The following is a 16,686-nucleotide window of genomic DNA, read 5'->3' as shown; positions in this document are numbered from 1 at the left end:
ACGGGGAAGAGAGAAGGAGAGTGTAGATAGGGGAAGGCAGAAAAAAGTGTAGGCAGAATGGCAGAGTCATTGTGCAGTTGGGGAAATCGAATTAGGGAGGGTAAGAGAGAGGAAAAGTGCAAACTGGAAGAGGGAAGGAGAGTGCAGGCAGGGGAAGGGACAGTGCAGGTGTGGGTAGACAGCAGAAAACTGCAAGCAAGGGAAGGCAAAGTGTAGGTGGGGGAAGAGAATGAAAAACTGCAGGCAGGGAAAGGGAGAGACAGAGACAACAGGCAGGCGAAGAGAGAAAGACAGAGTGGAGAGAGTGGAGGGAGGGGAATTGAGAAGGAGAGCTCATGTAAGGGAAGAGAGGGAGAAGGAGAGCTCAGGCAAGGGAAGAGAGTGGAAGAGTGGAAGCAGGGAAAGGGAAAGGGAAATGGAGAGTACAGGTTGGGGAAGGGAGAGGGAGAATGCAGGCAGGGATAGGTAGAGGGAGAATACAGATTGGGGAAGGGAGAGGGGAATGCAGGCAGAGAAAGAGAGCAAACAAGTGCAGGCATGGGATGGGGGAAAGAGAGATAGTGCAGGTAGAGGAATAGAGCAGAAGAGTGTAGGCAGGAGAAGGGAGAGGGAGAATGTAAGCAGGGGAAGAGAGGAGGGCACAGGCAAAGGAAGAGAGTGGAAGAGTGCAGGTAGAGGAAAGGAGAGGGCAGGCATGTATATATATGTGTGTGTGTGTGTGTGTGTGTCTGTGTGTATGTGTGTATATATATATATATATATATATATATATATATATATATATATATATGTATATATATATATATATATATATATATATATATAAAACTATTTCATGAAACTGCAGATTGATTTACATTAATGTTCTTTTGTTTCAGTGCCCTTAAGTGCCTCCAATTTTGGACTGTATTTGTCCCAGATTAGTGTTGCTCCTTCTCTGCTTTTTGAGGTAAGAAATTGATTATCTTTGTATACAAGAACTACATTTTGGTATAAAATATGTAACATTTACAGAAATGTGATATTAACATTAACAAGCTCAATGTTCTCTAAAAGCATAGAAGATGGTCATTTCAGTAACATAAGGAATATATATTGAAATAATCAACAAGTAGCAGTTTAATACACCTATACTATTTCTTTTGCTTTCATTTTAAATAATGAACTGTCTCACTGTGTGTGTGTGTGTGTGTGTGTGTGTGTGTGTGTGTGTGTGTGTGTGTGTGTGTGTGTGTGTGTGTGTGTGTGTGTGTATACTTGCATGCATGGTTGTCTGAAGGGACGTGCATCTGTGTGTGTGTGTGTGTGTGTGTGTGTGTGTGTGTGTGTGTGTGTGTGTGTGTGTGTGTGTGTTTGTGTGTGCGCTTTAGGGATAATTATGCTATGGAGATGCATGAGCTGATACAGAAAAAAATAGTGTGGTTAGGTCTGACAGTATAATTTTAGATTCAGAGACATGATAATTTGTCATCATTGAGGTGTTTCTCTGTGCAACTTGACCTTGTCTCTCCGAATTGGAAATTCTCATTCTCACCATCATGTGACTGACTCACATTAGCTAATAAGCTCTGGTGGTCAGAATATCTCCATATCCCAGGACATATTTGCATCTGTATATGTCCATCATTGATCACTGTTGTAGTATTGATTACATATTGGATGCATCTTGCCAAGGATACTATAAGTCCGGCCAGTATACCAAAGTTTCAGGCACCCTAATGTTTATAGACAATAAGCTTTATTTTAATGTCTATGTTTATAAAGTATAACTTACTTATGCTGTACTGAGGATGTCACAAAAAGACTGAAATATGGCATCTTCTGCAGGTGTGGTCTGATTTTATTGGTCTGAATGTACTCATGAGACTTAAAAAGTAAAAAGTTATGGACATTCAGAAGCCATGTAGCTGAAACACATGTTTGTCCTTAAGAGGTCATTTGCGTATATCCCATGGGCCTCCACTACTGGAGGTTTAAGGTATTACTCCTTGTGAAAATGGGTACCGCCATCACAGTCTGCCATTCCAAAGATACTGTTCCCACTTCCATTCAGCACTGAAAAAGCTATACTAACCACAACACCCAGCAACATCCAGTGACTTCTGCATTTCCCACTAGCTTGCAAGCTTGCATCCTGTCCTGCAATCTTTTACTTGCCATCTCAAAACTGTTAAATTGCCACAGTGACCTCATCAATAGAAATGGACATAATCTCACTAACTACATGTGGCACCTTCACCTTTAGAGAAGGATATGTCTTTCTAGCTTAGACGTCCTGTTGAGTATTTATTCTGCCTTCAAAGAATGTCCTCAGTCAGAAGGTTTTCACTTTTGCTGAGAATAGGTAGGCAGTGTCCCCCCTTCTCCCAACCAAGATATTGGGCAATTTGACAATTTGCCAGAACTAAACATGTTTAAGGCCATTTGAAAGTCATTGCACACAGCTTCCAACAATGTTTTCTACACCTAGTACTTTGCTTTGAAAACTGTTTCAGTTATTGCTTCCTGGGCCTGGCAGCAAATGTTAGGCAAATCCAAAGGGTCTTCTGTTCGCATTGCATGACAGGCTTTTTTTTTCTTTACATGAATGGTTTTGTTTACCACTGTTACCTAACTGGGATATCCCAAGGTTACTGCCATAACAAGTACTGATCACCATTTGTTGAGGTAATTTCTTTCCTGTCCTTTTTATTCTTCCTTCTCTTAAAACCATCAAGCCCACCCAGATTATTCATTTTCATATTCCTTGCTTTATTCTTTTTCTCAGTGGAGAGCAGAGGATGAGAAGCAGTAAGGACTGGGCCATCATCCATAACATTTTTGGTCTCCCTATGACAGATTTTGGGTACACACCCAAAAGGATATTCATATTGTTGGCTCATTTGTACATGTTTACTTTCTCCATTTAAAATTAATGTTTTACTTTTCACAAGCTAGGAGCAATCAATGAATCCCCAAATGACTTAGCCATTCTTCAGGAAGATTTGTCGCAAATAAATCACTGGTTCAGAAATCATGGACTGAAACTAAATGCTAAAAAAATGCAGTATTATATCTGTTGGGAAGTTATCTGTCCCAGGGAACTACCAGATTAACAATACACCCTTAAGAGATGACCCAGTTGTTCAGAATTTTTAACTTATGTGGAGTGATCTAACTTTTGACGAGCTATATTTCTTATGAAAGTCTTTTTATATTGCACAGCTTATAAACAAAAGGATTGTGTCTAGATCTAGGGATGTCATTGTTCCACTTTACTCAGCCCTCATTAGGCTGAATATAATGTCCCCTTTGGCATATATCTGTCCAGACACATGCAGCAACTGCAACACCTACAGAGATAACTTGGTAAAAGGATACAATGTCTAAGTAACCTGGCCTACATGGACCAACTTCTCTCTGAGAAAATGCTGGTATAGTTTGCAGAGGATACGGCTGCTATGGAACAGACTCCCAAGCCACATAAATCAAAGTTCATCCCTGTCCATTTTGAAGTGCAACTTAGATTTATGGATGGGAAAGAGAAAATTTACTCAAGGACTGCCCTCTCTACCACTAATGGACAAAGGCAGCTCCTAAATGCTTTATCCCATACATGGGTCCCCTCAAATTATCTATGGTATGATCCCAGTTATTCTCATAATATATAATTATCAACCAAAGGATGGTATGATCCCAATTATTCTCATTAAAGGTACTATATAATTATCAACTAAAAGATGGTATGATTCCAGTTATTCTCATTAGGGGTAATGTATAATTACTGACCAAGGGATGGGTAAGGCCAATCTCTATTCAAATGGGATAGGTTAATTCAAGCACAAAAAGAGAACTTGGCTATGTTTAAAATGGTCTGCAAGGGCAGCTAGCCTAGTACTTACCTGTAAACCTATAAACTTAGATTCCAGTACAGGACATTGCTTGTCAGGCTATGCATCTGACCTTGGTTTACCCCTGCCTTGCTGCACCATCACCCGCAGAATGCACAGGTGGTCACTGAAGAATAGAAACAAAGGATCTTTTAGGGGTATTAGAAGTCAGTATATCCAGCACACAATGGCTGCTAATGCAAATACTAAGTCTGGTAAGTACATCAACCAGTACTGTAAGTATTATATTCAGTTATGCAGTTTCATAACAGATAAGTGAGGTGGTCCTCATGGATTAGTGTTAAGATCACCCATCATAATTGCATTATTGTTGAGACACCAAATGCAGATGGGTTCAGTGAGCTAGTGAGACAGCTGAGGTAACAGTGGGGTTGGTAACAGGCTAACATATGGAGTCTGATGTGGCATCCCAGAATAATCTCAGAAATGAACCATTTGGGGCTTTTTGGGTCAGATCAATGTTATTTGGCAAGAACCAAGCGGTCAATGATGTTTTGGTTCTAGCCATAATCCCACCATCAGACCATTACCACGTCTGACACATCTGTGAGAGAGGTCCTCTGTGGTACACATCGTACCACTGGAAGCCCCATAGTAGGGAGAGGCCATGTAATTTAGAGCAAAAGCATTACATACAGAAAATAGCCTGCTGTTAAGGGGTTCAAGCCAGCTCTAAGCGTTAATCCAATAATTTAATGTGATCTGACTTAACCTGCAGTGGCAGTTGGGGTACCATAAAGAATCTGTCTACTCTGCCTAACCACAAGTCTAGAGGCCAGGCTTTAAAGTGATAAGAGGCTTGGTTAGAAGAAATGCTGTAAGAGTACCTCATACTGCATACCTCCCAAAACTAAAAGGATAAGCATGGAGAAGGGTACGTTTTCTGCTTTCAGGAAACGCATTTGTTTATTTGTGGAATGCAGTACTAAACTCCTAAGAGGAAGTAAAGGGAATAGGAGTAAGAAATTGTAAATGGAGCAATTATATCTGCATCTGTTTTATAAAGTGTGAGATATTTCATTTATCACAAAAACTAGACGCCATGTTTCATAGATTCTTTTTTTTTTTTACTTTTTTGGCTTAAATTATTGTTTCTCAGTCATTTCAGTTGGGTGTGGTAATTATGCTATTTGCTTAATTATCTGCTAAAATGTCTTTACATGTTTCCATATGTTTTATTCCTGGATAGTCTCATGGCTGTTTTTCTATTCTAGAGCTGAGGTTAATTTTAAGTAGATTTTAAGGAGTCAGTTCAGTTTTTTCTTAGTATTGTAGTGAACTCTATATTACCAGGTATGTGATTTTAGGGAGTGCAATATGTAGTTGTGGTAGTACATATTTTATTTGTAATATGTTTCAGTTACTTTTTTCTAAAACTGATGTTACATTTGTTTTCTAAGGGGTTGAGTCAGGTTGTCATTTTTTTTGGGGGGGGTTAGTGTTTATTTTTAGTGCATGCCATGTCTGTATTTTTTTAAGCTTAGCACTAAGATGAAGATCTGATGTTGTCATTTTCATTCATTCTTCAACTGAGTCTCAGATCTGACCTTGGATGCAGCTCGGCCACTTTTTCAGATTCACGGATCCAACTGTTGAGTTCCTCCCTTACCCACAATGCCCCACCAACCTAGCATACCTCAGATCACATTTGCCATCATATCGCGCAGATGTTGATCGCCTTCTCTTGAGCAATTGAGTGTTGTATACAAGGAATATAAGTATACCCATTTTTTTGGGGGGACTAGTCTTTTTTTCCACCCTTCCTCTCTTGCCTTTGTAGTATCTTGGGCTTCTGTTTATCAGGTTAATTTTTTTTCTCATTTCTTTTTAGGTACTCCTTTGCATACCATTGTTGGTACGTTTTCCTTTTCTTCTTCATTTTCTCTACCCTTCCCTCTCTCTGACTCTCTAGAGGGTATTCTTTGTACAATTGTTGGTACATCCACTGTTTTAAAAAAATAGTCTTTTTGTTCTTATCTTTCTCACTTCTATCAGTGAAAATATGTCAGATAAGCCTATGGGCTTTAAAAAATGCATTTATTGTAGCCATAAGATTTCCAACTCTGATGCCCACAGGGAGTGTTTTTACTGCTTGGGCATTGCCCACTTAGATACCAATTGCACTATCTGTGCAGACTTCAACCTGCAAGCTCTTAGTGATCATAGGAACAAACTGTTTTTGAGGGGAACTCCTTTCTTCTGATTCTTCTTATTTAGCTGCTAGGGCTCAAACCCTCACCAAGAAGTCCGAAAAAGGAAAGCCCAAATGGGTTGCAAAAGACACGGACTCTAGAAAATGGTCCCCTGTCCATTCACCAAGATTGGCTCTGACAAGTGAACCTCCTTCAAAGGTTTCTAAGAAGTTGGATCTGACTCCCTTGGATCCTACCATTTCAAAGCCTAAGTCTCCTCAGATCCAGTCCCACTCATACTTGCCAGAGCCGATCTGTCCTTGACTCCATTCACTGTTTCTGCAGGAGATGCTGAGGAGACACTGCAGGCCACCATCATCCTCCAGGATCTTGTTTGAAGCAGAGCTCAGATCCAGATGAGGTAATTTTAGCTCTGTCTCCCATTGGACCCATGAGCCTACCCTCCACCGAACCTCAAGTGATTTCTCCTTCTGTGATGCAACCTGTGGTTTTAGAGCTCTTAGATCCAAAATCTTTTAGAGTGTCCTCTTTGGTTCCAAAGTAAGGTCATTCTTCTACTCTGTCTATGTTCCTTAGTCACCTGGCTTAGACCTTGTCAGAGTAGGATGACTTTCAGAGCTGAAGTATCAGCACTGCCTCCTGGGGGTTGGGGTCGACTCTAAAGTCGTTGGAGCCATCCTTGTCTCTAGGAGCCTCCATGCTGGATAGCTCAGCTCTGGCTCCCTTCTCAGATCAGGGGGCTACAGCTCCAGCGCACCCAGCTGCTGTTCTCCTGGACCTTCTGTCTTTGAGATAGTGGAGAGGGCCTTCTCACTGCCTGGAGAGAGGGCATCTTTGCATCCTTCAAATCCTGTCTGAATCCCACCATCGGATTTGATCTCTGAGCTTTTCAAATCTATCCCATCGGGATAGTCAACCTGATTAAGCCTCCAGTTAGTCCTCCCTCAGGACTCCCTTGTCATGTCTGATACCTCACCAGACAACCGGCGGCGCAGTGGTGCAGCGGTTAATGCTGTCGCCTCACAGCAAGAGGTTCTCCGGTTCGATTCCCGGCTGGGGTGCCTTCTGTGTGGAGTTTGCATGTTCTCCCTGCGTTCGCGTGGGTTTCCTCCAGGTACTCCGGTTTCCTCCCACATTCTAAAAACATGCTTCTGGAGCATTTCTCCCTGGGCCTCCGCTGAAAACAGGATCTGTGGAACCTAGTCGGACTTTCCCGGTCAACAAATGTTAAATAAATAAATAAAATAAATAAATAAATAAAACCCCATTGATGATGTCCCTAGGAAGGGAATGTGCAAAAGAAGACACATAGATTTCTCCCAGGAATCTTATCAAGGACACTCACTTCAATGAAGGGGCAGGGGCCCCCAGATCTCCACCTGGCAATGTCTCCTTTGGAGAAATTCTGGAACTTCTAAAGCAAAAATGTGGATGGTCTTCTAAATCTCTTTCCCAGGAGGAACCAGTGTTCCTGGAGGCTTTTTGTTCTGGCCCAGCTACATCTCTGGTGACTCCACTGTCTGATGAGCTGATTGACCTTGTCTCTTAGGTTCATAGGTGTGTACTAGGCTAATGGCCCTGGAGCCTTTACAAGCCTAGCGCATAGGATTACCCTGGCATCATGCCACCCGACCTTAGTTCCCAGTGCCTCTGTCGAGTATAGCCACTGGAGTGATCTCCGGGGTGAATTTTCTATTTTCCATCCACTCATCAAGATTTTCTTGAAGAGGGCCAGTGAGGTGTTCTGTTTGACATTTATGGGAAGTCTATTCCATAGGATGGGCTCTGGGTTATGAACCTGTCCCTTCAGTTTGTTTTGTTGATTGTGGTAATGAGGTTAAGGTCTCTGGAGCATATGGTGTGAAGGGATTGGGATTTCTTTAGATGTAGCATCTTTAACAGAGCTGGGTCAGACATGGCTTTGTAAGTCAAGCAGAGATCGCCTCTAAGTAGGTGATATGAGACAGAGAATAGTTGGAGTTTTTTGAGTCTGTCCATATAGGACAAGTGTTTAAGGCCTAGGATCCACATTGTGAGGTACATTTGCAACCTCTCCAGTTGTTGCAGGTGCCTAGTGAGGTACATGCCAAATGGGGCATTGTACCTGATGATTGGCTTAATAAGGAAGAGTAGCGGGAGACAATGACCTCTTTCTTCCTGTATGGAAAAGTCTTAGTAATGAGATAATCCACATAGAAGGAGTTTCTGACCACAGTGGCAATGTGGTAGTCAAAAGAGAGGTTGCTGTCAACCCGTGTTCCCAGATCTCTTATAATGCCTTCTGTGTTCAGTGGACTACCATCAATTTGTTAATTCATGGGAACTGGGTTTTTCTCAAAAGGAATGGCAACACATTTTTTTGGCATTGAGCTTAAGGCCATGGTTCTGACACCAGTCATTGGTCTCAGTGAGGCTTTTCTGTAGGATGTCAACATCACTTGGAGAGTTAATAATAGCTCCCAACTTGCAATCATCTGTGAACTTTGTCAGCCAGAGTCCCTTCATGTTGGTCTGGACCTCGGAGAAGTAAATACCAAACAGGAGAAGACTCAGGAATAAACCCTGTGGGACTCCACTTGTGACTGGTCGGCAGTCCGACTTGGAGTCAGCTACTTTCACATTGGGTGTTCTATCTGTGAGCCAGTTTGCAACCCACCTAGAGATATAGGGGTTGATGCCTAGCTTAGTGAGTTTTTCTATGATTCCTGAGTGAGGAATGGTATCAAAGGCTTTGGACAGATCAAGGTAGGCCGTATGCCTTGCCATCATCCACAGCTCTGGTGACTGACTCAAAGAAGTTGACCAGGTTGAGCAGGCATGATCTACCCTTCACAAAACCAAACTCTCTGGGATCCAGAGTTTGGAGATTCCCTGTATTCTTGTTTATTAGGTCCACGATGATGAGTTCCATAGCTTTGTATATCAGACTCATCAGGATAATGGGGTTCTCAGGGTCTGTAGTCGCTCCTCCTTTGTGGAGAGGGATGTTTGTAGCAGTGCACCATTTGGTATGAACAAAGCCTGAGGTGAGGCTGTGATTGAACAGGGCACACAGGTGAGGTGCCAGTTCACTCTATAGTGCATGTAGAACACAGCCAGGGATATTGTCAGGTCCCATAGAAGCTGCATTCTTGGCATTGGACAGTGCTGTTTTAACCTGTGCAGCAGTAAGACTGGGTGCCTGGCAATCTACTGGTATTGTGATTGGTCTTTTGGTGGGGGAGAGAGGGGTAAAGCTGGCACTAAATCTGTCGGCCAGTATATTGGCAATATCTGTTGGCTCAGTATACGAGGTACCATTGTGCAGTAGCTCAGAGCAAATCTGGGTATTGCCATGGAGATTCTTGCCATGTATTGAAGGAACCAGATACCGTGGAGCCTATCCCCAGGTGACCCAATAGGTTTTTAGCCTCCCCAAAAGACAGACCCTACTGGAGAAAGGGCGTGGTCCCAGTAGATGCCATGGTCATTACAGCAGCTGCCAAGAAAGAGCTCACAGAGCAGAGCTCATCTGTCCATCTCCTTAACAGGGAGTCTAGGGCTATGGACATATTTGAAAAGTGTGTTTATGCTTCAGTGACCTTTGCTGTATGATCCCTGAGTTATCTGGTATATTTACAAGGTGGCCAAAATATTTGACCAAGGAGCTCTCCAGATCTTTTTCCAGGTCCATGTCTATGAAGGACCAGAACAAGGTTTCTTCAAAAATTGCCGCCCTTCAGTTGGTATCAAATGCATCCATGAGGCTGATAACCCTCACTGCAGAGGGTACATCACGGGCATCTGGTTTAAGCATAGCTGTCAGGAGACATGCCTGGATGCTCCTGTGCAATTTTATGGAGCCCTTCATGTCTTTGTTTATGAATGCTCCTTTTGACGGATCATCCTTGTTCAGCCTAAAGGTAAAGGAAATGCTCTCCAGAAGTGAACAAAATGGAAAGATGTTGTCTGCCATTGGGATCCGTTTTTCTACCCCTCAGAGTCCCTTCTCCTGGAATCAATGAGAAGGTAAGAAAATGTGGCTTTGTAGGTACCAAGGTCCTTTTTGACACTCATGAGGAGATGATTCTCCCAGGACAGAGGGATGAACTCTAAAGGAAGATGCTGCCCTTGTGGCATAGGTGGCCCACAGAACTAGGTTTCCAGAATTCCTTCTTGGACAAACCCTGCCAGCTCTCATGAAAGGTTGCCTGACTGCTGTTTTCTGGACGCAGTTGGAGGGGTGCTTCTCTCCCTGCTGGAGAGTCACTGAGAGATGCTTTTGTTCATGATTGGCCAATCTCTCTCCTTTATACTTATCTACCGTTGCCTCTAATTCCCAAGTTCCTACAGAAAGCATACTGCTTGAAGAGTGGTCTTTGGACATCTAGACTCCACACAGAAGGCACCCCAGCTGAGAATAAAACTGGAGGACCTCTTGCTGTGAGGAAACAATGTTAACTGCTGCAGCAATGCACCACAGTGAGTTATCCTCATTGCATCTTTTTGGCCTATACAGATTCGGCTTTCATTCCTGTGGCCTCATCATCTGTAGTGCCCTGGATACTGAACCCCAGTCCAGGCCTCCCGTCTCATCTGATGGGATGTCTTATCCAGACATAACAGGCCTCAAGTTGACTGCATGGTCTCTCCAGTTCCAGTGATGGCTAGACAGCCCAGGCTTACCTACCCGCTCAGGCATATTCTGTTGTCTTCTCAAAAGGCTTCTACCAGGAAAATGTACAAAAGTAAATGGAAGAGATTTTCAATTCAGGCCCTCCAGAGATATTTGGACCCCTTTTTTGCCCCAATCCCCACTATCCTTGAATGTTTAGCTTTCATTTTTAATAAGGGAGTGAGTTTATGTACTATTAAAGTACAGTTGGCTGCTATTTCCAAATTTCCTTCAGGTGAAAATAATTCTTCTTTAGCCTTTTCTAAGTTCTGCAAGCCTTTTCTGAAAGGCACCTTCTTACTTAGGCCCCCAAGTGAAAGACCCTTCTCCTCCATAGGATTTAACTATGTTGTTTCAATGTCTAACCCAAAAACCCTTTGAACCTTCATCCAAGACAGACCTAACATTTTTGCCCTGTAAAACTATTTTTCTAGTTGCTATTACATCAGCTAGATGAGTATGTGAACTCCAAGCTCTATCCTCCAAATCTCCCTACCTGTTTTTACTTAAGGATAGAGTCTCCTTATATATTTAATCCATCCTTTTTACATAAGGTGGCTTCTGAGTCTAATATTAATCAAGTCATTAACCTCCTGGTTTTCTTTCCAAATTTCTCTAATAAAGGTGAATACATGCTCCATCTTTTGGATGTGCACAGGCAGCTTCAATTTTATCTTCATTGGACCAAAGATTTCAGGAAAACTGACCAATTGTCTGCATCCTTTTCACTGAACAGGTTGAGCATGGCAGTTTCCAAAGTGACCTTAACCAGATGGTTAACTGATTGCATATCCTTTGTCTATAGTCAAAGAGGGTAGTCTTTGCTTAAAGCCCCTACAGCACATTCCACAGGGTCTATGGCCCCTTCTTCAACCTTTTAGTCAAGAACATCAGTAGATGACGTTTGTGTCACTGCCATTTGGTAAAGTGCTCATACCTTTATTGCTCATTACAACTAAGATTTGATTTCTGGTAACAGAACTGCTTTTGGCTCTGCAGTACTCTGAAATATCCTTCTGTAAGGGTCATCCAAGGTACATCTAGCTGGGGACTCTGTCCCATCATTTGAGGAATGATTGAAATTGACAACATGAAATACAAAACTTATGTACTCATTATAACGATCATCTGTGTTGTCCATTTTCATTATTCCTCAACTTCCCACCCTCCTAAGCACCTTCCCTTTCTTCTTGGACAAACCTAAGGGACTCTGATTTGTGAACCAATTGTTCCTTGTAAGGATACCGATTTTATCTCTATTGTTTATGCCTTATAGGTTCTTTATTGTATCAGTCATGTATTTCTGGGAACAGCAAACTCACTCTGAGGTATGCTAATTTGGTGGGCATTATGACTAAAAGGAGAAACTTGAGAATTGGATGCATGCATCTGGAAAAAGTGGCCAAGCCAGATCTGAGGTCAAATCTGTGACCTATCAGTTAAGGAAGAATGACAATGGACAACGCAGATGCATGATTATGGTGCGTACATAACTTTTGTTTTTAGATTAGTGTTTCTGATCGGTTGAAGATTTTATGATAAGCAGAGTGTGGATTAATATAGTGAAGGTGTAAAGCATGTAGGGAGTATAGTATTACATGTTTTGTGGTGTACTTTATTGTAGAATAGTTCATCTGCCTATTTTAATTAACTGGGGGTTTGCATAATTAGAACTTTAACTGTACAAAAGTGTGGGTTCTCTGACAAGTAAGTGACTCATTTGTAATCACCTCACACAGGTGTGATCATAAATAAGTGAAACCTTCCAAATGAGAACAGCTTTTGTGTGGAAAAAAATGAGAAGAAAACAGCATTTTGATAGAGGGAAGCAAGCCTGTCTCACCTTACTCTATCTGCTAACTCAAACCCAAACCCTAACCCTTATCCCACTGCTGTTACCCCTAACCCCAGTCCAACACATTACCTTACAAAAAATCTTTTACCTAATAGTATCACTATTCAGACAAACTACGTCTGTTAATAATTTTAGGGTTTGTCTTTTTGTTAGGTTTCTGCTCATGAAAAGAAAGCCTTTATGATTAGTTTTATATCTTTTTTTTCTTTAATTTCAACCTTTGACATGTAAGCATGGATGTTTTGAATGCTGATATTTTTGCACATCAACAAATGATGATACAGTTATGTACATATACATAAATATACATGTGTATACATACATAAGTGTGTGTGTGTGTGTGTGTGTGTGTGTGTGTGTGTGTGTGTGTGTGTGTGTGGCCACTTATAGGGATATACTAAATTTAGTCTATTATCAACAACAAAAGGTAAAAAAAAATGTACATACTCTGATGTAAAAACTTGGACTATGCAAAAAATATCTACTGTTTTTTGCAGGGGAGCACCCCCATGTAGAGGGCTATGACACTCATGCCCCCTGCTAATTATATATACTAACTCTGATTGCTCAGTTTTTGGGGAAGGATTATAATAGCCACCCCTGAGGATTATCAGTTTCACATACCTGTGGGCCATCTGTTTTGTTGACCAAAGTGTGCCAACAAAATAAATGTCAATATTTGACAGTTAAGCTCATTATAAGCACTCCTTAAAATAGATAAAAAAATTCACTCAAAAAAGTCCAGAAAATAATTTTTCGTGAAAGAGCAACACCAATAATGATAAATGTACATATATATATATATATATATATATATATATATATATATATATATATATATATATATATATATATATATATATATATATATATACCATATATATAAATATCTACAGCTAACTATTCGTCCATTTTGTAAACCACTTGTTATCCCTTGTGAAGGCTACAATGCTGTAACTGAAACCTGGTTCAAGGCTCCTGAGAGCACCCCGGCACTATTAGGTTTTACCTCATATCATGCATTCCGGCCCCAAAACCCAGACCACACCACAAAAGGAGGGGGTGTATCCATATTCATAAAGGATACCCACACCTCCAGGTTGGTGGCAACGCACGAAGCTTCGGAAACCATCCAGGTGCAACTAACCATAGGCAAAACTGCTCTACAAATTGTAGCATGCTACAGGCCACCCTCTCAAACTCAGGAACCCCACACAGCCTTCCTGAAGACACTGGAGGGTATAAATGTATCTCCAAATACCATCATATTGGGTGACTTCAACTACCCGAATATAGACTGGGAACATTACTCAAGCCCTAACTTTCTAGCCCAACGGTTCCTGGAGTTCATAAATTCAAATGCCATGGAACAGCTAGTCACTGTTCCCACGAGAGGAGAAAATATACTAGATCTCATTATCACAAACATGGGGACAAAATGCTCCACACGAAGTATATCCCTCATTGGTGAGATCTGATCATAAACTAATTTCACTGGAAATCCACATCCCGCCCCCACCCCAAACAAAAAAGACCACAGTGAAGAACTTCTCTAAAGCAAACTTCACACTAGTCAAGACTGGTGTGGTATCCTTCAAGGCCCCTGAGCCAGTGGAAACCACAACCCAAGCTGCGGAAGCCCTTACAAATGCCTTCTATGAACACCTCCAGGACTGCATGGATCAGGCAATCCCAAATAAAACCAAGACTCTTTCCACAAAGGGCAAACGTCCAGTCTGGTGGACCCTAGCCATTAAAAAACTTTACAATAAGAGGAGAAAGCTATTACATGATAGAACAAAATCCATAAAAGGGAAGTCACCCCTGATCATTATTAGTAAAAAAATATGAGCACTCATAAAATCAACTAAGGCCAATTTTGAGAGAAAAATTGCCATGGATTCAAAGGACAATCATAAGGCCTTTTTCAGCTATGTTAGGAACCTGGGTGGAAACTCCCAGATATGCTCAGAATTAGTCCAAAATGATACAAAAATCACTGAACCCACAGACATTGCCAACATACTGGCAGACAGGTTCAGTGCAAACTTCACCCCCTCTCCCCCCCTAAAGGAGAGATAACTATCCCAGCAGAGTGTAGCCTCCCAGACATCTCAAATGTGCAGGTGAAAGCTGCTCTCTCTAAAGCTAAAAACACAGCATCAATGGGACCGGATGGTGTCCCCGGCTGTGTGCTACATGAGCTAAATGAGGAATTAAACCCGCACATAAGGCAGCTGTTTAATCTCAGCCTTACCACAGGATACATGCCCAAGGAGTGGCGTACGGCAACTGTGGTCCCACTTCACAAAGGCGGTGCCTCTATGGACCCTGGTAATTACCGCCCCATAAGCTTAACAAGTCTAGTCTGCAAAGCTATGGAGAGGATCATAATGGAGCTCATAAACAAAGATATAGGGGACTTGCAGACATTGGACCCGACCCAGTTTGGCTTCGTCAAGGGCAGATCATGCCTTTTGAACTTGGTCGACTTCTTCGAAACAGTCACCAAGGCCATTGATGAGGGAAAGGCAGTCCATACAGCCTACCTTGACCTTGCAAAGGCCTTCGACACAATACCCCACTCGGGTATTGTAGAAAAACTTACCAGCTTAAATGTAAACCCATATGTCACAAGATGGGTTGCAAACTGTCTTAAGGACAGAACCCACAGGGTTAGAGTTGCTGGCGCTATGTCAGACTCCAAGCCGGTCACAAGCAGTGTCCCACAGGGCTCAGTCCTTGGCCCCCTATTGTTCGGCATCTACTTCTCAGAAGTACAGGCCAACATGGGAGGACTTTGGCTGACAAAGTCTGCAGACGACTGCAAACTGGGCGCCATAGTGGAAAGTGCATCGGACACGGATATCCTTCAGAAGGGACTCACGGAAACAGATAGCTGATTCCAGAGCCATGGCCTGAAGTTAAATGCCAAAAAATGTATAGTCATACCCTTCGGCAAAAACAAGGTAACCCCAAGCTACCATATAGGTGGCAATCCACTAAGCACAGAAGAGGTTATCAGGGACCTGGGGACCCAGGTTGACAGTGGCCTTTCTTTTGACACTCACATTGCTAAAGTGGTTAGAAAGACCTTCTACATTGCCCACCTGATCATGAAGGGATTCACATCCAGATCTAGTGAGGTCATTGTTCCCCTGTACTCTTCACTTATCAGACCAATGATCGAGTACAATGCCCCATTCGGGATGTATCTCACCCGACATCTGCAGCAATTGGAGAGACCCCAAAAGTTCCTCACCAAAAGGATAAAGGGACTCCAAAATCTGTCATATGCTGCCAGATTGAAGAAACTCCAGCTCTATTCAGTTGCATACCGTCTGCTCAGAGGTGACTTGTGCCTGACATACAAGGCCATGTCCAACCCGGAATTAATGGACATGCTCCACCTCAAAAATTCCAAATCCACCAAAACCACTAGAGCAAGTGACTTAAACCTTAGCACGGATATAAATAGGACATGCTGGAGGGATAGATTTATCACTCAGAGACTCCCTATGCTGTGGAATAAAATCCCGGTCCATGTGAGGCAGAGCACCTCGCTGGCTCTGTTCAAGAGAAATCTTGACCTGTGGATGGAAGATCGTAGGTTTATCCTGGGAATCATCTCTGTGTCACTGCTGGACAGAGGCACAACAAACTAATGGGCACAGTATTTTTTCATATAAGGGGTGGCGTAAGCCACAAAAATTTGGGCTAGGCTTATAAATGCCTTAGGGCAGATAGCCTAGTATAAACCTATGAACCTATGATCCTATGAACAATGGCAGAAATTGTAGACAACTGAGAAGGTCAGACCACACTTCCTTTTTCCTAACATTCCATAGCTCATCTTGCAGGATCTACAGGTATTCTCCTGAGAACAGAGAGGTATATCTCTTTAGCATGTGCAATTCTCAGGGCCTCCTCCCAATTTATGTTGTCTGATACACTTTCATACTAAGTGCCAAGGAGACATCTTTGCTAGGTGCCTAAATCACTTTAACTGCGTCCAGTCATCTTGGTAGAGTAGTAGTGGTGAGCCTACAAAGAGGCTTCATTTCTACACTTCCATCACCAGTCCTTTTCATCACAACCCTAAGCATAATCATAGAGGACAATGGGGACATAAAG

General features: G+C 42.2%; 1 protein-coding gene across 2 annotated transcripts in view; it reads left to right on the top strand.

Moving 5' to 3' along the window:
- Nucleotides 1–16,686, top strand: part of NAT16 (N-acetyltransferase 16 (putative)) — a 340,611-nt gene that overhangs the window by 112,110 nt on the left and 211,815 nt on the right. Inside the window, exon 2 of one of the 2 annotated variants that reach the window (XM_044077167.1) lies at nucleotides 879–949. The exons of the other annotated variant lie outside the window; for it this stretch is intronic. Within the exon in view, the coding sequence (XP_043933102.1) occupies nucleotides 879–949 (71 nt within the window). The remainder of the gene's footprint in view (nucleotides 1–878; nucleotides 950–16,686) is intronic. 2 annotated transcript variants of the gene reach the window in all.

Source organism: Protopterus annectens, chromosome 7.part0 (assembly GCF_019279795.1).
Source record: "Protopterus annectens isolate FY-2018-M chromosome 7.part0, PAN1.0, whole genome shotgun sequence".
Classification (NCBI taxonomy): domain Eukaryota; kingdom Metazoa; phylum Chordata; order Ceratodontiformes; family Protopteridae; genus Protopterus; species Protopterus annectens.
The sequence above is the reverse complement of the archived record's forward strand: the minus strand, read 5'-3'. Positions and strand labels throughout refer to the sequence as shown.